General features: G+C 40.4%; 2 protein-coding genes across 5 annotated transcripts in view; one reads left to right on the top strand and one right to left on the bottom strand.

Annotated features, from left to right (window-relative positions):
* Positions 1-2,184: 2,184 nt before the first annotated feature.
* Positions 2,185-8,260, top strand: LOC138006315 (carbohydrate sulfotransferase 5-like). 4 transcript variants are annotated; one of them, XM_068852570.1, is made up of 5 exons: positions 2,185-2,372; positions 2,688-2,739; positions 3,714-3,817; positions 4,827-4,848; positions 6,846-7,014. In XM_068852570.1, the coding sequence occupies exons 1-5, from the start codon at positions 2,318-2,320 to the stop codon at positions 6,877-6,879; spliced, it is 267 nt and encodes an 88-aa protein (XP_068708671.1). In that variant the 5' UTR covers positions 2,185-2,317; the 3' UTR covers positions 6,880-7,014. The 4 variants fall into 4 exon arrangements, with proteins under 4 accessions (XP_068708671.1, XP_068708670.1, XP_068708668.1 ...); XM_068852569.1 differs by having other exon boundaries at positions 2,232-2,372; positions 6,846-8,260; XM_068852567.1 differs by lacking the exon at positions 4,827-4,848 and having other exon boundaries at positions 2,232-2,372; positions 6,846-8,260.
* Positions 8,261-10,524: 2,264 nt separating this feature from the next.
* The window catches only part of LOC138006314 (dynein axonemal assembly factor 9-like), a 67,841-nt gene continuing 55,692 nt past the window's right edge, over positions 10,525-22,673 (bottom strand). The window contains exons 32-43 of the mRNA XM_068852566.1: positions 20,690-20,727; positions 19,459-19,502; positions 19,287-19,375; positions 18,555-18,641; positions 18,204-18,252; positions 16,815-16,872; positions 16,044-16,085; positions 15,238-15,276; positions 13,852-14,069; positions 12,979-13,044; positions 12,744-12,837; positions 10,525-10,778 (exon numbers count right to left, since the gene is read on the bottom strand). Of these exons, the coding sequence (XP_068708667.1) occupies positions 10,669-10,778; positions 12,744-12,837; positions 12,979-13,044; positions 13,852-14,069; positions 15,238-15,276; positions 16,044-16,085; positions 16,815-16,872; positions 18,204-18,252; positions 18,555-18,641; positions 19,287-19,375; positions 19,459-19,502; positions 20,690-20,727 (934 nt within the window). The 3' untranslated portion in view covers positions 10,525-10,668. The remainder of the gene's footprint in view (positions 10,779-12,743; positions 12,838-12,978; positions 13,045-13,851; positions 14,070-15,237; positions 15,277-16,043; positions 16,086-16,814; positions 16,873-18,203; positions 18,253-18,554; positions 18,642-19,286; positions 19,376-19,458; positions 19,503-20,689; positions 20,728-22,673) is intronic.

Raw genomic sequence — 22,673 nt, forward strand, 5'->3', positions numbered from 1 at the left:
CCGATAAAACACGCCCTGCAAGTTTTTTAAACGGCTTCAAAAACACTCCACAAGAAGCGTGTCCCCCTGGACTCAGAACAATGGTTCCAGTTATGAGAGGAGAATATTAGCATATCAGAAAAACAAGCTATGCCTCATTAGTATAATTCTGACGAGGCGTGTTTTATCAGGATATAAAGCTCATACACGTAACGTTTTATCGGTGTTTTGATAGGCTGTTAGGCTCATGTATTATAAGTTGAATTTTTTAAGTAGATATACTACAATTAATTATAATTAATTAATTATAATGTAATTATTACTAGATTTCATCAGCTACTGTAATAAAGAGAATGTATCTATTATCAGATGACGAGCCTTTCTTTAATGTGTAGTCCGATAATAAGCCCTTACTGTTACTACTATTACTAGGGGCTGTTCGATTCAGGGCCGATGAAACAACATAAAAGAAGCGCAAATTTTAAGAATCTCAACAGGCCGCAGGCAAGCCAGTCGCTCACTTACAAATGCAGCCAAGAAGTTGAACCAGGGACTACCAGGATCCGACAAATTCAGCGAGTGGACATGAACCCCGGATGTTCGGAGCTGAAGGCAAGCGGCGCCCTAACCACTGTTTCAGTCGAATAGGTAAAGAGTATATGAAGTATCATTCAAGGCTTGCTGAATTGGACGCTACGCTCACACTAAATTGTGGCACAGCCCAGATCTGCATTGTCTTAAGATCCGGGGATCCCGGGTTCAAAGCCCCTTTCTGAAAACTCGTTAGCAGTCCCTGGTTCAACTTCTCGGCTGCAGCTGCAGTTGCAAATAGTCAACTGGTTGGTCTCTAGTCAGTTGGGGTGCTTAACATGCAGTTGTTGTTGTTCTGTTCTGTCGATTCGATGATTGGGGTTCATCAGTTAGCCCCTAATACACCTTTCTCCAAAATGGCCACCATTTTGGTATTACATAGTTTACCTGGAAATTAGTCCTTATTGCCTCGTTCAAAGTTAAATATGTTTTTTTGTAACCAAGCTATTAATCTCCGGGCAATTTTATTGGCTAATTTACGTCACGTGGTGCAAACTTACAGGACAGTTATCACGCAATAACCCCCTTTTGCGTGGATATTTGCCCTACGAAATGCAGTAGCAATCATTTCCGTTGTAAAGAAAAAAAGCCAGCGGAAAAAAAGGCAGCAGAAGAGCTTTCGATTTACATTAAAGAAAAACGAACTCGTTTTGTGGATTCTAGTGATAGTGACACTAGAAAGCTGTCGATCGAGAATTTAAAAGAATTGCCATCAGCAACAAAATTTACGACAAGAAAACAACATAAATTTTGTGGCGCAAATACAAAAATTACCATCAGCAAAAGACATTTTGGGAGATTTTTGTTTAATTTATTCTATTTTACTTTTGGTACATTATCAGCCGACATACCAGCCGCTCGCAGGGGTTTATTTATTAAGTATTTTAAGTTTAAGAATGAGGCAAAAAGGTCTATTTTTCAAGCAAAAAAAAAAATATTGGAATAAGGTGGAACTATTCGAGACGGAGATAAGAGCGAAGGGAATAGACAGGGACTTGTGGAGATCACAAATTAAAGCCGCCTCTAGCTCTGCTTTAGATGATGAGATGGAGCCGACCAAGAGAATATGGGTTTGGTCAATTAAGTATGTATGTATTATGATTGAGGGGTACTGCGAAAATGGTGAGATCTAGAAAAGCAACAAGCGACATTTTTACCAGTGCCATCCTGGATATTAAGACCTGAGAAGAATCTATCTGCTGAAGTGTTTTTATCAATTCCTCTTCTGCAGTTCATTGTTTGCCGTATTTTTTAACACATCACAGCAGATAATTTGTAGTTCATTGACAAGCAGTTCGTCTGGTGCAGTTTACTCAGTTCCAAATCTATTGTTACAGGTACTTTAATATCAAATTAAACAATGGCCGTTTTTATACTAGAGACGCATTATCCGTCTGGACGAACTTGGGCAAACATTTGTTGTTCGTCTGGTTATGCGTCTCTAGTGTAACGACGGGCACAAGACGCATTATCCGTCTGGACGAATAATCTTCCGTTGTGCTACTCAAATAATAGCTGAGCATTTGGGCTGCCTATGATGTTAATTGCATTCTCGTCGCTATCAAAAACTTTCAGTTCATTTGCATTCTATTTTCGATGCAAATAAGTCGAAATCATTCATGCGTGTTTTCGTATATTTAAAACTTTTACAGGATTTATATCTGAATGCGGAATAAACAGATCACTCCGGCCTGTGAGTGTAAGGATACTGACAACGTCTTGATTCTCCCAAAAGAGACGCGCGTTTATGCAACGGCGATATTTTTTTCAAATGTCTCCCTCTACCAACTATGTTTTATTCGGTAAGTAATTTACAAAATCTTGCGACCGAGGTAGTCAATTCGAGGTTTCAAGAAATTATGTGAACGTTGAAATTTAAGCGTTTTGAGTAACTGCCGCCAAAATTATTGATTTAAATAGGTTATTATAGATTCGTCTTCTTGACTATTAACTGCACAGTTGACATATGTTTAAATTTGCACACAAACTTTACTGTAAATTCCCAGACGAATTAACTTGTTGTTATCAGTGTCTTTTGGGAACCGTCTTTTGTCTTAACAAAAGTGCTAAGACGCTTCTGAGTTATGACTATGTGCTCTCGTCGTTTGTCGTTTCAGTGTGGGACAGTAAGATACACAGCTGGTGCAAGAGTGTCTTCGTTTTTATCCGGTAGGTTCTGTAAAATTTGCAACATTTTGTATAGTGTTTACGGCAAACCGAAACGGAAGGCCGAAAATTTGTGTTTCGCCAAACAAACTCGATTAATTTAAGCTCATTTCTCGCCTGCAAGCTTCAGACATCTAGCTTGTTCTCAAGAGAGAGAGAGAGAGAGAGAGAGTTAGAATTAGAGAATTTTCATGCTTCCAAGACAAGCAGCAGCCCAACGTTTCTCGTGGGAGCAATGCTAAATCTCTCTAATCAGTATTGTATTGACCGTGAGGCCGAGGTTTAGTCAAGGTTAGCAGATAACATGTGGATGAAATTTAGCAGTTACTAGTTACAAAATTCGTGGTTTGAAGAGGTAATTATACATTTGCCTTAATCTTCAATGATCACAGAGCAACTTCACTGTTTAACTATGTTCATGGCAAAGTTAGCTACAAAATTTTCGTTTTCGTGTCGTTTGTTACTTTGATCTTAAATGAGGTTGTGGTTCCAGATTACTCGTTCATTTACGGGTGAAAGAGTTTCTGACTCAAGCCATTGTTCCCCCCCCCCTCCCCCCTCATGCATCTTACGTCCTCGTTTGTGCATTTCGTCGAGTTTTTTTATTGTTTTTTCACCTGCTTCTCACCTATCAGACTACTATTTGCCGTTGTATGAAGAACTTTTTTGCTTTTATGTCAATTCTTCATTCCTCGAATAAAGGCGCCACTCTTTCGTCATTCATTTTTTCTCTCTACGGAACTCGATGTAATTATTGCGTTGTCATTCGGGATACCTGAATTTGATATACCAAATCATGACCTAGATTTGGTTACCTGGGCAACAGAATGACAACAGAAGCCACAAGGGGATGATTTTCACTGGCTTAAAGTAATGGCGGTGCTACACCTGATGGAGCGATTAATTTGATCTCCCTCTTTGGAAGTTATCTTCATGTTCCCTTAACACGTTTTATCTACCTCTTAACTTTTCATCAGCTTAGAGAAAAGAAGAAAGTATTTAGAAGGGCCGAATCCTTATCGCTGGATTTCAGCTTCCATTAATGGTACCAAATGCTGGAAACTTCAACTTTTTAAAAGAGGTATTCATCGCATTTACTGAAAGCTATCCTTTTTTTAAAAAAAATCATGTCTACAATCCTCGATGAAAAGAGTTGAAACTTTGCCTATTTTCCAAAATTTCGTACGATAACTTGAAAAGAATGCAGACCATACTCCACCCCGCCCCCCACCAACGCCCTATCTAAGACAAGATGCGCAAATTATGCAACCGTGACATATTGTCTTGGGGAAAAAGGCTTTTGTCTAGGATTGTGGAACAACCCTGTAGATCAGAGCTTAGCTCTTCTGTGTTGATCAGCTCTTCGAGTTTTCTACACAGTCAACGATGCGTTTATTCTATCAGGATGTTTTGAATTCATTGCTCAGGCGCTCTTCAGGGCTAATTAAGCAATTCATTAAGAAATTCCAATCGACAGGAGTCAGTTTACAAGCTCCAACTAACCGCTTGGAAAACTTCAACAGGAGCGGGACTTGAATCCCACGGAAACCCGGATTTCAAGCTCGGTTACGCTGTCTCTCATGTTGTCAGAAGGTGTTGACGTATGAAAATGACGGGTGCTTTCTCTTCGGCCAAAATCCCTGGAGACCTTAACCCTTACCCTTCCAGTTGGAATTCCCGAAATGTCCTTTTCGGTTTGGTTTTACCCGAACATTTGGGACCACTGAAGGTTGTCCACCGGCATGACTGGTTCGGAACAAACATCGCTTTCCATTGAAACGAAAAACTGTTCTTCTTTGTCTCATGGGGTGCAAGGTTGGCGCAGTGGTGAGAGCACTCGCCTCTCACCAATGTGGCCCGCGTTCGATTCCCAGACTCGGCGTCATATGTGGATTGAGTTTGTTGGTTCTCTACTCTGCACAGAGAGGTTTTCTCCGGTTTCCCCTCTCCTCAAAAACCAACATTTGACTTGATTTGCGTTAATTGATAATTCCAGTTTACAGTGTCCCCAATTAGTGCTCCAGCGCTAGAACGACTAGACACTTAAATAAAGTTCCTTTCCTTTCCTTTCCTTTCATGTTCACAACAAGATCGCGTGAATCTCACTGATAGGTATGATATTTTAATATACCAACGTTTTTTTATGCGAAGTAATGCGGTCAAAGAAGAACGAAACTACAATGACAAAATATCCTTCATCGCTCGTTATACATGCAAACCTATCGCAACAGACGACGAAACAAGTAATAAAATCCCATAACAGAACTAACTGCACCACACAGGGGACATTTTTAAAAAAAGTAAAAACTGTTGGGAAACATACCGCGTTACGTAACGCCCTACTCTAAACCTAGCCGGTATTTGTAATGTAAAGATGATAGAAACTTTGATCGCGTATATTTCAGTTTTAAAGAGATAAGGATGCATTTGGAATTGACAAGTTAATTGCTTTTGAACGTAACGTGCGTGATGTGTTTTTAGGAGATAAGAATATGACATGTACTTATCATAATTATGCGAACAATATATATTTTATACCTTTAAATGCCAAAACAAGAAAGAGAGTTGTTGTCAGTTGGAATGTATGTACGGTGTGAGCGAACGTGGATCATTGTTGGGAATAATGAAGGATATACAGTCCAAGTTGAGGACAGCTATTCTTAGAGTTATTTCAAAGAGTTATGTCGTAGAGTTAGAGTTAAGTTTCCAAAATCCTCAGCCAACATTCATAAAGGCTAACCTTAGGCCTAAGGATTTAGGCCTTCCAAAATCTTGAATTCAGGATTTTGGAAACTTAACTCTAACTCTAATGTCATAACTCTATGAAAATAACTCTATGGCTAGTCAACCTCGTCCAAGTTTCGAGTGTTCAATTGAGTGTGGATAACACACTGATCCTGGGCTCCGCGATCCTCACTTTCGGTGGAGTACAAAACTGCGCTAATAAGGAGACTGGGGATAGCAGAGCTGTGACGTCAACACCACAACGCATTTTTCCCAGGGCCCAAATTTTCCTTTTTGTGAGATTCAGTAGTTGCTGAAACTGCTTCTGAGATGAGCTGTACTTGGTTGCAACAATGTTAAAGACAAAAGAACGAATTTCTGTCCCTAAAATTCCCTGCGTTCCAGTCTTGACGTCACTGGCCTGCTATTCCCAGTCTCCTTACTAGCATGGCTTTGTACCCTACCAGAAGTGAAAATTCCGATTTTCGAAAAGCTCAATTTACAGCATAGAGTTTAAATCAGTATGGTTTTTTTTCGTTGATTTTATCTTACAAAACCATGATGTTTCGATTGCGTGACTAAAGAAAAATCTGTTTAAAAAAAGCTGTTTCTTGACAATATTTGCTTAAATCTCGACTTAGCAAACTTATTGATGGCGCTTATAGGTTTTTTGTTCTCTTCTTTCCATGGTAAGTAAAATAAACCTCAAGTCCTGGTACTCCGCATGGGTCTGTGGGTCCCCAACACCTTCCTTGGGAGGTGTTGGGGTTGCAAACCTTCACAAGTGTACGCGTTGCTTATTTTAATCGATGTTTTCGCCTAAATGGTTTCAATTGGAATGCATTAAGTGTACATAACATTAATTTTCACGCTGTTTGGTAATTTCAACCATAACTATGTTTCAACACTGAAAACAAACTGTGAAATCTGAAATTTTGTCTCAATTACAGATTGCTCCGTTGAAAGCTTTACATTAAAATTAGACTTTCCAATCTTAAGTCCTTAAATCTTCCGGATAAGGATTAAAAAACATCAATTGTAGTCCCCGTCACACAATCCCTTGCTGTTAACAACGTGGGACATTGAAGATCCCACCCACTAACTGCAAAGAGGAGGGCGTGGAATTCTATCTCTGCCAGCATGTGATTGACATGGCTGGATTAGCGTGAAGGGCGTCTGAACAATTAAGACCACAAAAACAAAAAGACAACCAGAAGTCAGGCCAGCTGCCGGGTGCTGGACTTTTTACTTGGACGTAAGCTTAGACCTACAACGTAATTCAGAACTTGAGTCCGGGTCACATTGGTGGGAAGCGAGAGATGTGAACACCCAACATTTCCTCCATACCCGAAACGAAAACAATCTTCTTTGCTTTCCATTTTCAGGTGTATAAATCAGCGACAGTTCACGCAGACATGAGGCTCAGCCGAATGTTACCACTTTTATTATTTTGTTCTGTGGCCACCAATTTGATTTTCCTGTTTTCCTGCTATCACCAATCGATGCATAAAGCGATACGGTATGCGAAAGTGGAGCGCATCAACTATTTCAACAACACCTTACTCGGAGGTATGAATCCATCAAAGAGACTTGAACGAAAAAAACATGAAAGAAAAAAGTCCCTGTACGTAGAAAAAACATCAACATCAATCCAGTCAGTAAATGGAAATCCAGTTGAACTTGGTTCTAAAGTGCTTCGATCTTCGTCAAGAAAATATGGCAAAAACAACAAAGAGGGGACCCAATTACGCCAAAAGTTACATCTGCGAAAAAATGTTATAATATTGAGCCCTGGACGAGGTGGGTCGTCTTTTCTTGGATCATTATTTGACAAAAATCCAAACATTATGTATTGCTTCGAGCCGTTGTATCCGTCTTATATGAATACGACAGGAAGTCATTGGAAAGAGAAAACTTACGAAAGGACAAGCCTCGAAGTTATTAACGGCTTATTACAATGTGATTTTAACAATATCAGTGAAAGAGCTTTTTCAATGTTTACGAAAAGCCCCTTTCATCAAAGCAAGAGTAGAGCACTGTCGAAAGAGAACTTAACCGGCTTTTCGAAAAGCAAGCTATACGACATTTGCAACAACTACAAATACACTGTCCTCAAGATTCTGGCGCACCGGTTGCCTGAAAAATCGATACTAAGTTTAGAGGAGCTATTCCAAAAGAAAAACTACCTCGTCAAAATCGTTCACCTTGTTCGCGATCCGAGATCAGTGGTGTACTCCATGGTAAAGGTCGGCTGGATCAAGAATCATTCCGATCCGAGCTTTAATAGGGACGTTACTAGGCTTTGCAATCCAATGCTGAAGAATTTACGGCTTGCTTCGTTAACTCCCCCACCCTGGCTCAAGAATCGGTTTCAAATAATTCGCTACGAAGACCTTGCCTTCAATACGAAAAAGATCACTCGGGAATTGTACAAGTTTGCAGAATTTGATTGGTCATCCGAAATCTACGAATGGATAAATACTCTTAACGACAATAAAAAACAGGAAGACGCTTATTCCCTATACCGAAATGCCTCAGCTTCTATCGATCAGTGGAAAAACGCTCCAAAACCAATGCTTAGAACCGTGGAGAGTATTTGTGGTGACCTCATTAATTTTCTTGGCTACCCTAATGTAAATGAAACACGATTTGCCATGAAGGAATGAGATGGAATTTGGTAACCACTTTGGATCAAATGAATAGATATTTTTTTCAGTCGTGACTCGGGGGATCCCTTTAAAAAATCCGAGTGCTCGTTTGCACGAGCCGAACCTCCTACCGTCCGATTTCTAGTTCTGATGCTTTACTACCGAGGTATTGGAGACTCGCTAGAATAGGTTCTGGTGATAGAGCGGTTTTCAAATGACTGTCGTAAAACCAAAACCAAAGTAATTACTTGGGCCAATCAAAAGGCACGGATACAATCCAGTAAACCAATCAAAACTCAAAGTAATTACACGTAGCCGACGCAAAGCGCGGGAAAATGTGCAAGCGCAAGCCACGATTGGTTTTGGTTTCACTTCTGATTGGTTGAAAAAGTGGCGCGAGAACTTTGAACCAATCACTGAGTGAAGTATTTCAAAACCAAAGTAATTCTCTAATTACTTTCGACACTCAATTGAAAACCGCTCTAATAGGCCAGTTTCGTTTTCAAACGGTTGGGTTGGATCGAGCATGAAATGCAGGCTATTGCGGGGGAATCTTTTGACATGCAAATTATTTCCCCCGCATTAGCCTCCATTTCATGCTAGATCCAGTCTAACCGAGAGAATACGAAACTGGCCTATTGTCCTGCTATGCTGGGTTGTAGGATAGAGCACTTGGATTTTTTCCGAGTATCCCCGACTTCAAAAAACGTATCTCTTAAAGATTTGCCAAAGATGGCAAATTTTGCCGCAGACTCAAGATCGTACCTAAAACTTCATATAGCTCACAAACTTTAATCATAACTGAATGCCATCTTTTAGGACAAAAGACACTAAAATTAAGAAGTTAACGCTCTTGCGTATGTCGCTTGAGATCCGCACACTGGCGTCGCTGGAGAAAATCAGCTTGAACTTATTGGAGAATATAAACAGTGGATAACGTTGAAGGCGCGCTCTAATTCCGAATATCCTTTGCTATTCACCTTCGAGTAATTCGCACGGGATTTGCGCCCAAAAATATTGTAATCGTTGCAGGAATTAATGAGAAATTTCTTTTCTTCTCTAAAATCTCTTTATGCTACATTGACTCACCGTTTTAGTATATGTGCTGAATATTTATATCTCCGCTTCGCGGCTTGGTAAATACCCACTACTAACCACCTCCACTTTGATGAAGAGTAGTTTATTATACGCAACAGCATATCGTATTTCTTATTGGTCAATGAGGATGCATAAATACCGGTACACGGTAGAGTGCAATATGCAAGTTGCTATGGAAACACGGCGACGGAGTAATTTTGTTGAGTAAGTCCTGTGAACGTTCGTTCAATTCGTGACTTATGGCCCATAAATCACAAAACGCACGTCCACACGATTTCCTACACAATAACCCACTTTCGATATATTAAAATTCAGTCCTAAAGAAAAGGCATCATGTCGAGGCTCTGGAAAATAAAGCCTCGAGATGATGCCTTTTGTTTAGGACTGAATTTTAATATATCGAAAGTGGGCTATTCTTAACAACTTGAACCATAACAAAGTAAAACAACGAAAGAATCATCACGGATTTGGGAATTACAAAATTAGTATTACTTAGTAAAATCTAAAGAAGGTCCAAAGAAGTCTGAAACGAACAAGGAACTACCATTTTGCCTCCCTGGTTCTTGAAGAGAAATATATCCGGTCAGAATTAAGCTGACTTCAAGGAAATTGTGAATCGAAGTTTTATTGGTACATGAATAGACAGTATGTTATCAGTTTTTTTTATACATTGGTCGTTTTTATACTAGACTTAGAATGCGCCTGGACGACTTTTGGAAATTTTATTTAACGCGTCATTTCCAGGTGATCTGATGACGTAACTCGGAGAACTGGGGAGAAAAATGTCAACGCCGTATCCCACAACCGCGTGCGGCCTTATTTTCGAATTCAACATGGCAGAAGCGAGGTTAGATCTCGTCGGGTCTACTTTAATGTTCATTCAGTAACAGGAAATGTGGTAGACACGGAATGATCTGTTGAGTTTTGGCGATGGAAATACCGCGGGGAGTTTGGAAACAACACCTAAGGCCGCGCGCGGTTGTGGGATACGGCGTTAAATTTTTTCTTCCCAGTCCTCTCCAAATTACGTCACCAGATCACATGGAAGGTTAGTTTGTCATTTAATTCGTAAAGACGGGCGAGAGACACCTACATCTGGACTAACTAAATCGTTTAGTCGTCTCCAAAGTTGCCCAGACGCTGTATACGTCTCTTGTATAAAAATGGCCATTAATAGTAAATCAAGCTCCCTGTGAAAAAAGTATTTTCCCATCGAAATGGTTCTTTTTCAAGAGTCACTGACTCACAAACTTATTAAAAAAAAAAACACGACGTTGTCAGAAAAAGTATATCGAGGAGTTCACGCCGCAATGGCGACGGCGAGAGAAACCCCCTGCATAAAAAGAGCTTTGCACGTTCTGCGCGTCCGGTATATTTCTTCGCCGCCCTGAGTTAAACAATGGGGTAAATGAAATATTTGTGAACCAAGTGGTACGATAAAAGAGGGCAAAACCATACTCTGTTAAGGTTTTGTGAAGATATCACGTACTGGGTGACTTTTCACAAGCAAGTTTCGTCTCTTGATTTCTTCATTGGCTTGCAGCAGGTAACTCTCGATAAATATCTCGATTACTAATTGCAAGTTAAAGAAAAAAAAACAAAATGTGGAAACTGAAAATCAGTCTCTTGCTCGGGCTTTTAATCCTCGATTAGTTGTCACGAAGGGACCGGTAGCTCGAATCCTGGTTAGCGCTAAGAATGGATGTATCAAAACCTCAGTATAGGTTTCTGTGGTATTTAACGCTGGTTAGCTCTAACCATGTTTCGAGCAACCAGGGCCAGGCTGTTAATTTTCATTCCCCATGTTTCAAGTAAACAACAAGGGATTAGTGTACTTGACTGTGCAACAAAAATCGATTTCATCGAAATTAAGCATATCTCCTGACTGAGCATCGAAGGATAATGTATTTCACTTCGTTGCTTCAAACGCAATGACATTGAACTTTTTACCGTGAAAATCATGCAATCAAGACTAAGCTGAAATTTAAAGATGAAGAGTGCTGCAGGGTATCTGTAGATAGCAAACAACCCCTCACATCTTCCGCTTATATTGGATCTGTAACTATAAACTTCTCTGGAGTGAGGTCTCTCCTTCGCGACCATAACCGAGAAATCGCAATCTTAGTCACCCACTACCGATGCGTGTTTGCTGTAATTTACAGTATCATAAAAAATAAGTAAATAAATAAATAAATATTAATAATAAAGTCACAAGTTACATATTTGAACCGAAAAAGTAAACAATTTTTTACTGTATATAAATATAGATAACTACCAGCGGTAAAGTTGTGGACTTCATCAGCTATAAAAGTGCTCAATGGAAAAACCAGAGCTGGAAATATAATTCTGGAGGTAGGCTAAGTCATGCTACTCCGAGTTTCATGCTTCTCGTGAAGCAATCATCAGGCAACTGATTACGGTTACATTTAAAGATATACAGGTTTGAAAATAACCAACAATGCTTTCAGCGTGACAAGATTGGAGGGGTAGAGGAAATGAAAGGTCATGCACCGGAATTCAATTAAGCAAGCATAGTATTTAACAGGAATTTCTTAGAATGTCTACAGGTCTATATCAGTTTGTCTCTATGATTGAGTGTTGACATCTAAGGCTTGCATATAATAAAATATTTTTCCCACAGACACGGATTACATTTTTTGTTTATGTTAGAATACGATCCGGCTTGCCTTATACAAGACTTTCATAATGGCGGTCGGCGCGCAGAGCTGGTGACTAATTACCATGAAAACGAGGTCAGAAAAGGCCGTGCTTGATCGCTTTTGTCAAAGAGAAAAATTACGCCAACTCGTTGTTGTGTTCCACTACACCCGAAGAAAGGATACCTCAATGAGGATGGAACGAAAAGGTCCTATTCTATATTTCCGTCCTGCGATCTTCAAATGAAGAAGTGGTTGCACGTCATCCGAGGGGAAGAAGGAAAATATTTCAAAGCAACTAAGCATACTAAGGTATGCACTTTACATTTCACGAAAAGTGACAACGTAAAAAAACTATCAAGAAAATCTGCGTTGAGAGATGAAGCTCTTCCTTCTGTTTTTCCTTGGATTCGGCAGTCCCCTACCTTGTTTGATGTATCAAAGTCCACCGTAAGCAGAATAGTTTTACAAAAGTAAATAATGAAAAGAACTGTGTTGGGTTGAGTATGTTCGTCGTTGTATTGTAATGGTGAAGATACGGGACTTTATAGATTCGAAGGGAGGGTACAAGTTCGAGTACCGGCAAGTGCATATTACAGTTCTTTGTTCTCTTACTATGTTGTAATGTTGAGACTGAATGGATAAGCGTATGAATACAATCCTTTTCGGGGGCTTGATACCTGATTTAAACAAGGTAGAATACATATTCGATCAAGGTAAAATGAGGATCACCAATTTAACCTGGGTAAATACGGATTCAACCTGAGACCGGATTTGATCATCAACATAAACACATAACAATTATATTAACTGGCTGCTTGGTCCCGCTACGACTGATTGATTGATTGATTAATTGAATGATTGATTGATTGAAGGATACGTGGATGATCGTAATCTTTGTCTCCTGTAAGACTGACGTAATGCAACCCATTGTAGAACCAACCAGGAGGAAGGGGATCAAACTTGTGTTCAGACTAACAACAGAAAATAAATATTTTCATTGGTTTTAAGTTCCTCAGATTAGTAAACAATGCTCAGTCAAAACGACAGCCCGCTGATGCCCTCTGAAAATACCTCCCAATATTTCTATTAGTGATGTATTGCTTTCAACTCACGCTGATTTTCTTGAATTCTTTGTCCGACAAGTCTTTCCTTGTTTTCGGTTTCTCTTTCATCGGTGCCTACAAAATTTAGAAGGATTTCAAATTCATTACATTCAATTATCGGATCGCACCCTTATCAAGTGATAACCGTCAATATGATGATGACCCATCAACAGACATCAACAGTGTTTCCTGACCTATGGAATGTTTTTTCACTCTCTGCCAACTTAGGGGCGGTGCCTACTAATTAAAGATATGTTTGCGCCGGTGTGTGATTATGCAGGAAATGTAGATTTTAACAAGTGTCATTGAAATCCAAAAAGAAAATTGGGAGTAACCACGCATTTTTCAAAGATAATTCATGAATAATATTTGTAAAAAGCTTTAAAATACAAAGCAATGTATGGCGTTCTTTCTCAAATTGAAGCTTAACTATCTCTCAAAAATGCATGGTTACCCCCAATTTTCTTTTTGGATACTAAGAGTACTTACTAAGATCTACTTTCTCCGGATAGTTAAAAAAAACGCGCAAAAATATCCCTGCACTAGTAAGCATCACCGATAGGAAACTCGAGTATCTCGAGATGCGCAGAACGTATGCGCAATAACAATAGTCGGCATCGTCCTTAATGTTGGTGCGATATTGAGATCAGAGACAACTATAGTCACGTCCTTCTAGTAATTAACTTTCTTTATTTATATGGCCGTGGTGAAAAAAACGCTTTCTTCGTTTGCGTTTTCCAGTTTTTTGACATCATAGTGATATTTTGGGATGAGCGACTGCATGAACCCATGCCACCAGGGCTGCTCTGTCCGTAAATCAAGAAATCGTAACCGACAAGATCATGAAGTCTTTAACAAGTGACACAACGTAATGTACCGTACCGGTTTACAGCAGGTCCTGAGCCAATTTTTCAAGGCTTGCTCATGGAGATTAAAACCTGTAAAAACAAGGCAATACTCCGGAGCTTTGGTCATGTCGCTATTCTCTTGGGCCATGGCCGAGGGAGATCGGGGGATGGTGGTACTATCCACATTATTCATCTTTAGCACTTCATTCAGACGGGCCCACTGAACGCGTACCTCCTTATGAGGGTCCTCCTCTGCCAACAGAAACCATGTCACTGTTATTTGTTTTGTTAGAATGATTGAGAATTGATGGTTACCTCTGACGTCACGGCGGCCATGTTGGTGTACAGAACAATGCAGTAAAATGTCTTTTGGGAATTTGACTTTATTATTATGCAAAACTTGTGGGGGCCATTTTCCATTGTCTTGTACACTAAAATGGTCGTCTCATCACGTGGATGCAAACCAAGAATATGTAATATTTTAACTGCGGATATGTCTTTTGAAATAATATTTATCGTACTAGGTAAGGTATCAGCTTAAGCCTGAGTATGACTCATGACCTAATGACTAATGCCTAATGACAATGACTTATGGGTTAGGGTTAGACTTATGCTTAATGACTCATGACCGTGCAATTACACAGTCTACCACTGAGGTCAGTCTCAAGCGATCTCTCCCAAATCCAACCTTTGAACTTGCTCAGGGCTGTCATTAGGGGCCGTAACCGGTTACACCTGTTACGGCTGAGCCCAGTGAATGTTACGGGTGATGGTTGCTGCTGAATGAATATTCATGAGGTAAAACAAATTGAAATTTATTTATAAACATTTACCTTCTAACGAAAATATAATTATCGCCTTGTGTTGTCTGTGTTCCTGATTCTAAGACGTGTTTTTGGTAACATTTTCTGTAAGAGACCTTTGGAGAACACCCCCGATCGATCGTTGTTGGATTCCGACGCCATTTTCAGCAACAAAATCATTCAATGCACCGTACATGATATAAATTGGATTCCGCTGACCATTTTTCACGGTTCTATGATGCATGACCATTTCCACGTGGTTCGTAAATATCTTTATTCATTGTGAAGTTTATCTTTTTGCCCTGTTCTATTTTCATCACTTTTTGATTGATTGCATTTCAGAGGGTTGGAAAATGCTAGGTCTAATTTGAAGAATTTACTGGGGAAGCAAGCCCCGAGAACCCCCCAGGGGCTCACGCTCTTCGGGCCTTCCTTTACATGGTCTTTGGCCATGTATTTACATGTTACGGATGAAATCTTGAGTGTTACACCTGCTTCAAAACTTAATAACAACCCTGTTGCTTGCTGTTTCTTGACAGACCCACAACGTCGTGACAACAATTTGAGTAGTCGGCTGCAATATAAGCTGAACAACTGGTTTCTCTTTCCTCTCTTACCTGAAAAGCAAACACGTCCCTGTAGACTGTGAATGGCCCCTGTAAAGAAAAAAAATCACGAAAATTGCATCTTTTCTCCGTTTGTTAAAAAGTGCACCTAAACACAGATATTTTTTGCTCCTCATATAATTCTCCCTTTCCAAAGCAAACATATGTCACCATTATTACTCAGAATTTCGCCTTTTCTGTGCCGTGCAAGCCACATAAACTTGGCAGAATTAGCAGCAATTTGGACCCACGACCGTGATATGAGAGGCATGGGTCTATTTTCGATTTTACGTCACAACCTGCTTTGCATTCCTGTTTTCAAAGAAATTTCTGCATTGCAAAGCCATTTGCGACGTCAAATCGACAATAGACCCAGGCCTCTCACATCCCGGTCGCGTGGGTCCGAATTACTCCTAGTTTTGATAACTTTGCGCGTCTTGGCCGGCAGATAAAAAGCGAAATTTCGAGGAAAGAACCGCCAAACATGTTTTCTTTTGATGGAGAGATCAATATTGTAGACTAAAAATACTTGAGGTTAGGTGCACTTTAATGTGTTGTATTGTCAAAACGCGTGATCTGATTTGCTGTACGTTGATGTCTTGTGTACATTAATTTTACCCAAGAAATGATTTGCACGGCATCTTTGGCGAATATATATGGGTCTACTTTAAAATGGAAAAGGTGGCATTTGCAAATTCCACTTGAATGCGTACTGTAGCTGTAAGTTGGAGTTTCAAAACGAAGGGAACAAAGTTTTAACGAACACTTGATACAATAACACTGTAACTATAAACAAAACGACTTCTAGGTAACCTGACCTGCTTCACGTATTCCTTTCAGGGATATAGGTCCATGGAGAGCTGTAAATTTAAGTGTTAAGATACATCAGCAATGCCAATAATCTAAACACAATCTATCATTCCCTAAACTTCGTTGAAGACTGCCTTGACGAACACTATTACTAAACACCGTACATGCATGCAGAGAAAGCGCGTTCTTTGGTTTTCACGAATTTTCTAAGAAATAAGACCGTTATTACTGAAGAAACATTTTGAAGGCATATACTTTTCCGATGGTTACTCGGAGAAATTCCTACTGCTCCTGCGCGGGAGAACGACCTACGATCTTCCAATTTTTAAGTTCCGATGCCACTACCACTGACCTAAAGAAGACTCGTTCAAGTAAGGCAATGAAATTAGGTCAGTTCAATTGTCCCGCTAGGCTGCTAGGATTCAAATTGTCGAAAAGAAGCATTTGCGCTAATCTGATGAACTGTTATAGCTGTTAACCCCGGTGAATTAACCGAAAAGATGTATTTTTTCGATGCCCCACCAAAGGAGCGCTGGGATTTTTTTTTGTAAAGAAACACTGGAGTTTCCACAGGGCCATAGGCGCCTATGGCCCTACAGAAACTCCAGTGTTTCTTTACAAAAGTTATGGGTCCGTACCGCTTTTTTGACGGGTCCGGACCCAAATTTTTCTGTCGAGTAAACGGCCTTTTATATAGCGACCAAAAGTGCAGGGTCTACTCCTGCAGCCGCGTATTATTTCCAGCACTAGTGACTTAGCAGTGACTTAACTTATATTACCTTTAAGACTGGCGACAAATTTGGACTTTTGAAGGGGTCCATAAAATGGAATTCTAACCTAACAAGTCAAGACCAAATCATTCAATATGTTTTTAATAAAATCAAAAACAACAAACATGTAACTTTACAATATGTTGATAAGAAAGTTATAATTTTGAATGTACAAAAATTTGAAACATTATAAGATTACTTATAAACAGATAAGGAAACAATGCTTGATTGAAGCGTTCAGTTTTAATATAAAGTCACGCTTGCGCTCACAGAGGACAAGTCTCCTCTTTAGAGGTAGCAAATCATGAAGTTAATGATCATCACTGATTACGTTCTTAAAGTGCTTAGAATCCCTATCTTTAATTAAGACAAGTATAGTTGTTTTCGTTGTGGTGAAGCCAAACCTGTCGGCCCTCTTGTGAGACCTGTCGATTCTGTCTAGATATTTTCGCTATAAGATTCACCCCAAACGTCAATCCTATACAAGAATAGACCTTATTCATAAATGGGGGCCAATTTATAATTCTTTTGTCGAAGTGCAAATTAGCCTACCAAGCCTCGATACCATACAGTGAATTGAAAAGAATTCTTGCTCTAAAATGAGGCTTGGTAGGCTAATTTGCACGTGGACAAAAGAATTATAAATGTGACCGCCATTTATGAATAAGGTCTATACGGACATGACGAGCGAGTTAAACAAATTATTGAGTTGATCTTTAGGATATCCATATCAAAATCCATACTTTAACAACTTTCTTGATTCAAAAATAAAAAAGTACCGTACCAGGTTGCTTGCTACAAAGACCCAACAAGCAGTTTGACCAATTCAGAATGCACCACAACGAAAACCCCCTGTCTAGCTACACAGGCTATTTTGGACATCAAATATTTCCGAAAGCGGCAAGCTCTTTATCTCATGCGATGTCGCGTGTGGGTGGCACGCGAAAAGTGACGCGGTTTTTCCCGCATTCTTTGTGAACTCCGAAATTGTTCTGGTATTCCTGGTATATCAACAAAACGGAATGGAAACCCTGGAATAGCTCCAAAAAGACCGTTCAATCGCGTGATCCCATTCAAGATCGTTTTCAAGCGACGGGGAAGGGTTAGCGTTATCCGGGGTAAAAGGGATGCAGGCGAGACAGCAAGCAAAGAAGCCATAGTGTGGAAATGGAGCAGAGGAGAGTTTTGCCGCTTATTTTCACGTCAGCGTGGGCCACATGAAAATGGTTGAAAAATCCTTGAATCCTGCAAAAACCAAAACCCGGCAACCCACGTTTGCTTTCTATTCAATGGACTGATCAAACTGAGTGGGGTACGGGGAGGGAGGGAGGGAGGGAGGGCATGTGGAGTGAGGGGTAATAGGGATCAGTATCAAGAAGACTCAGTGTACCAAAGTACCTCGTTGACTGGTGGTTCCGCGACTCCCGATGAAAACAGTCCCAAAGACCTTGAAAATAAAAAAATAATAAAGTGTTGGTATCAGAAAGCATTGTCTCTGCCGAGGAAAAATGGGGGATGAGCGATCACAACAAATGTAACAAGTTTAAAGTAATTGCAAAAACATGCAAGTAGTGATTGACGGATTTAGTGGTACATATTGACTCCTTTTCCCGATTAGTCCCCACTTTGGCTTACAAACTCAAAACCTCAAACTCGGCTGTTAAGAGGCGTTCAAACTTTATCGAATCCGCGACCGACTTTTGGCGTAAACTATATAAAGTTTTTCAAACTTAAGAACTTGTGACCTACCACCCTGGGCACATGAGTTGTCTCTTTTGGATCATCTTACTCTCATCAAATGCACAGTCTGACAGGATAAGCTCTACATCCGGTGTCCTGGAAACAAACACAAGTCACTCCTATCAACCCGATACCAGTCCACTGACAAAGAACAAATCCCGGGAATGTAATATCATCCACCCTTCGAATATCTTGCCTTCTGGTTTGCAGAATAACTCTTTTTGATCAGTAAAATGCTCAATATAATAATCAACCTAAACAGAGGTCCGTGACCCAGAAGTTTCGATCGTCGATGGAATGCGGCCCGTCAGTTTACAGTGTTACCTGTTTTTGGAAAGGCTACTGCTATTTTGCATTTAGCACAGGCAATGGGCCTCATTCGCGCGGCGGCCATATTGACCATAGACAATAGATTTCGTACCCCGAGCCTCGAGTTGAAATGTTTGGGAACGAGTTTCGGTGAGTTTCGGTGCGCAAAAACAACAGTTTTCAATCCCTCGAGACTCAACATGGCTACCGTGTGGTTAAGGCCTATCCATCGTGTTGCTACCTGGTTGTGGACCAAGTAGAAGCATTGTGTTTATCAGAACAAATCTGATTGGGAATTTTTTGAAGGGATCTGTATAAAAAAATTAAATAATTAATAAATACAGGAACCACATGGGCCAAGGCCAAATAACAGGGATGGACACTTCTCGGGTATGGACTTCCAACCCAAAGCAATGATTGCTAATTATGTACCTAGTAACTTCTCCACCTTTGGCAAGAATGAAAGCAGCATCTGGATTGCAAGCTCGGACAAGCGTCTGAATAAAAGTCAGGTGAGCATTCTAAAAAAGAATATTAACAGTTAAACGTGAAGTCAACGGAAAACACCCGAAAATAACGTATGAAAGGCGATTTCTGGACTTGCCTGTGATTCAATACAGCTTGTAAAGACAACATTGTTAACCCAGCCTAGGTAAAAGACGAGAAGCGTTTCGATCAAAATACTTAAAGTGCCACTATGATCAACAAATCACTCCTTTTTTTCTTTAGATATTGAAAATGTGATCGCTTAACACTTGACTGGCAAAATTTTGAGATTTGATTTTTATCCAAAGGTTGTTTACTTTGCCTGTAAGTTTTTGACTTCAAGGTCCGCCATTACTCCCGTCCCGTCCGACTGAACCTCAGAGAGTTGGATCTAGGGAAAAGTGACGTTATTTACTCACTATTGTACCTTAAAATTTCAGGGTGTAAACGCAGCTTGTTATATATGCACGAGTTTAAAAGTCTGAAAGCCCAAAACTCCTCTGCTGCATATTAATTCAGCCGCGTACACATGCATTGCATTCTTAAACTACTGAGACTTTGACGTCATTTTCTCCTCTATCCAGCTCTCTCAATATTTTAAAGTTAGTAGTGACGGACCATTAAATAGGAAAATTCTGCTTAAAATAAACAAGGCTTAAAAGTTGGGTCACTTACTGTTTAGTTAATATTGTTTTGAAATCGAAAAATAAAAATCAATTTTTTGGTCATAGCACGAGATAGATCAAAATTTCTGAGTTTGCCTCTGAATTAATTCCTTTGACAGCGGGTTGAGTCAAAAGAAAGATTGTCGCATAGGACTCGACACGAAAAAGAGGCTCAATATATTGGGTGAACTGGGTTGTCATGGCGATGAACGTGACACTGGAGGCGGCGGCAACTAGAGAGCTGACGAAGCAAACTACTGAAACAAAGCAATAAGTTTATCAATTGGGTTGATATGTTAACGTTCCCTACTAGCAAAGGTCGCTTTTCTTTTGCGTTTGCCGGGCTGACGAGTACCGGCGGGAAAATAGACCTCTGTTGGATCACTTTGATCCATCCGCCGTCCACAACCTTGGGACGGCACTCTTCAAACCGTATGCCCCATGATATGTTTGCTGACTGTGGCTTGTAACCGTCGCGCATGCTCAACACAGTGAGTTTCGACCATAGCAGAGGTTTCTTTTCCCGTACTCGCCAGCCCAGCGAATGCAAACTACTAGCAGGGAAATGGTAACGCAGAGAAATTTGAAAGCTGGCAATTCTGTGTTTCACTTCCTCACCGACGCAGCACTGTAGTTTCTTTCGAAACTAAACCTCTTCATCCATACTGAAACAAAGCTACAAACCTTGAGCGCATTGTTCGAGTAACTTTGGCAAGGTTAGCCTGTCAAGAAAAACAACGAGCAAAATCAAGTTTATTTTCTCATTCTGACATGGTACATAGCTGCTCAGTAATTTATGAACTGAGCTAATATATAGATATAGTCAAACCTAAAAGCGAAGCTCCCGTTTCTAACCCAAGAATGCAATATAGCGTATATAGATATAATTATGCTTCTGCAAAAAGTACAAAACATTAGTGTACGAGTGCAGTTTACAGTGATCAAACACCTCTGAGGTGACAGCAGTAAACAACGAGGCCTTGCAAACAATAACTAACAATTTTAATCCACAACCTAAACTGAAATTACATGCACAGCAATCTCTTTCACAACATTTTCCATTTTTCTTCTCCTTCCTCGGCTTCTCTCAAGGCTTTTTTCGCTTTCGCCGCCTCTCTCGTGCTCTTTCCTGGGGCCGTTTCTCGAAAGTTCCGAAATTGGCCAAACGAGAGCGAGAGTTGATGAGAGTTGAAACTCTTGAGAGCTCATGAAAGTCGATGAGAGTGATCGACAGTTGGCCAAACGAGAGAGAGAGTTGACGAGGGTTTGCCGAGAGTTTCACGCGCAAACAAAAGAGAGAGCCGGGGAACCACCCTGGCAAAACCCTTTCTGACGTAAATATGGCGACTAGCCAGCCGGTATATTCAGCCTTGGCGTTGTCCTTGGTCACCGAATCCAACGGCATGACAGTTTTTTTCCTTTTTTATCTGAGCCCGCTGGAAAGAAAAGTAAGTGTTGACCGCAAAAGTCTCGCTCAAACTCCCGTGCGCGGCCAAACCAGACAAAACTCTCGGCAACTCTCATGAAAAATTTGAGCAGGTTCAAATTCGATGAGAGCTCTCGAGAGTCAATGAGAGTAGCCGAGAGTAGGCCAGGGGTTTTCGGGGCATTATATGGTGTCACAATTGTCTTTGTATCTCAAGAACGGAGAGGGTTTAAGTCGTCAAACTTCACAGTCAGTTTGTTTTTTCTTTCCTTGAAAACATGATAACAGATCGGCCTTTCAAAACAAGCGGTTGACACTTTTACAAGTGGCTTTTCGGATCCGAAAAGTTTTCGGGACTTTCGAGAAAAGGGCCCCTGCTCTTTATCCCGTTACTCGTCAATAATACGATTTCCCGCCAGAAAAACGCGGGTTGCCAAATGCAACGATGCCACGCGATTTCCCGCCAAGGAAAATTGCCCGAACACTCCCGTCCCCAGACGCTGTCCTGCCTCCCCACCTCCACCCTGACAGTCTGTACGGACGGGCGTACGCTGACGTCATAACCCAAATTTCTCGCATGGATAGATTTCCCACAAGATCTTGCTCATGGTGCTCCGCTGGCGCGCAAAGCGCGCCTGAGCTCCGCTATAATGCACCACATGAGCTTTTAAAAATAATCGTAACATAAATTAAGTGTATGAGATGGGGTGGAGCAACACAGTTGAAACAACCGTCCGAGAGTAAACAAAACCTCCAGACAAGATTACCCAGTTGACGATCATTAGAAAGAAATGAGGCAGATAAATGATAAATAAGCTACCTGTCCTATTTTAATCCTGAAAAGTTCAATAATCAGCGAAATACTAAAAAAACCCTTTTTACTCATGAAGCAACTGGCAAATGTGTCTTTCTATTCATCCGTGGCCATGAACCTTGAAAAGAGATTCTACAAGGCAGAAGACTCAAAAGTGACTGTTAATGATCTCAAGCAGCATGAGGCTGCCCTTAAAGGATACGTAGTCTGAAAATGCGAACGATGCTCATTTTTATTTTTTACCATCATTAGAGAAAAACAACGCGCTTTTACTCTCTGCAAACTTTATTTTATTTAAACTTCCTGTTTTTAATCGTCAAATAGTAACAATCTACGATCCAGGATAGACAAATGCTGAGTAATTGTTCAGCTAAAAATAACGAACTGACAAAGTTTGGCTCTCGGTCCCATAAGAACAACATACGCCT

Source organism: Montipora foliosa, chromosome 6, assembly GCF_036669935.1.
Source record: "Montipora foliosa isolate CH-2021 chromosome 6, ASM3666993v2, whole genome shotgun sequence".
NCBI classification, from domain to species: domain Eukaryota; kingdom Metazoa; phylum Cnidaria; class Anthozoa; order Scleractinia; family Acroporidae; genus Montipora; species Montipora foliosa.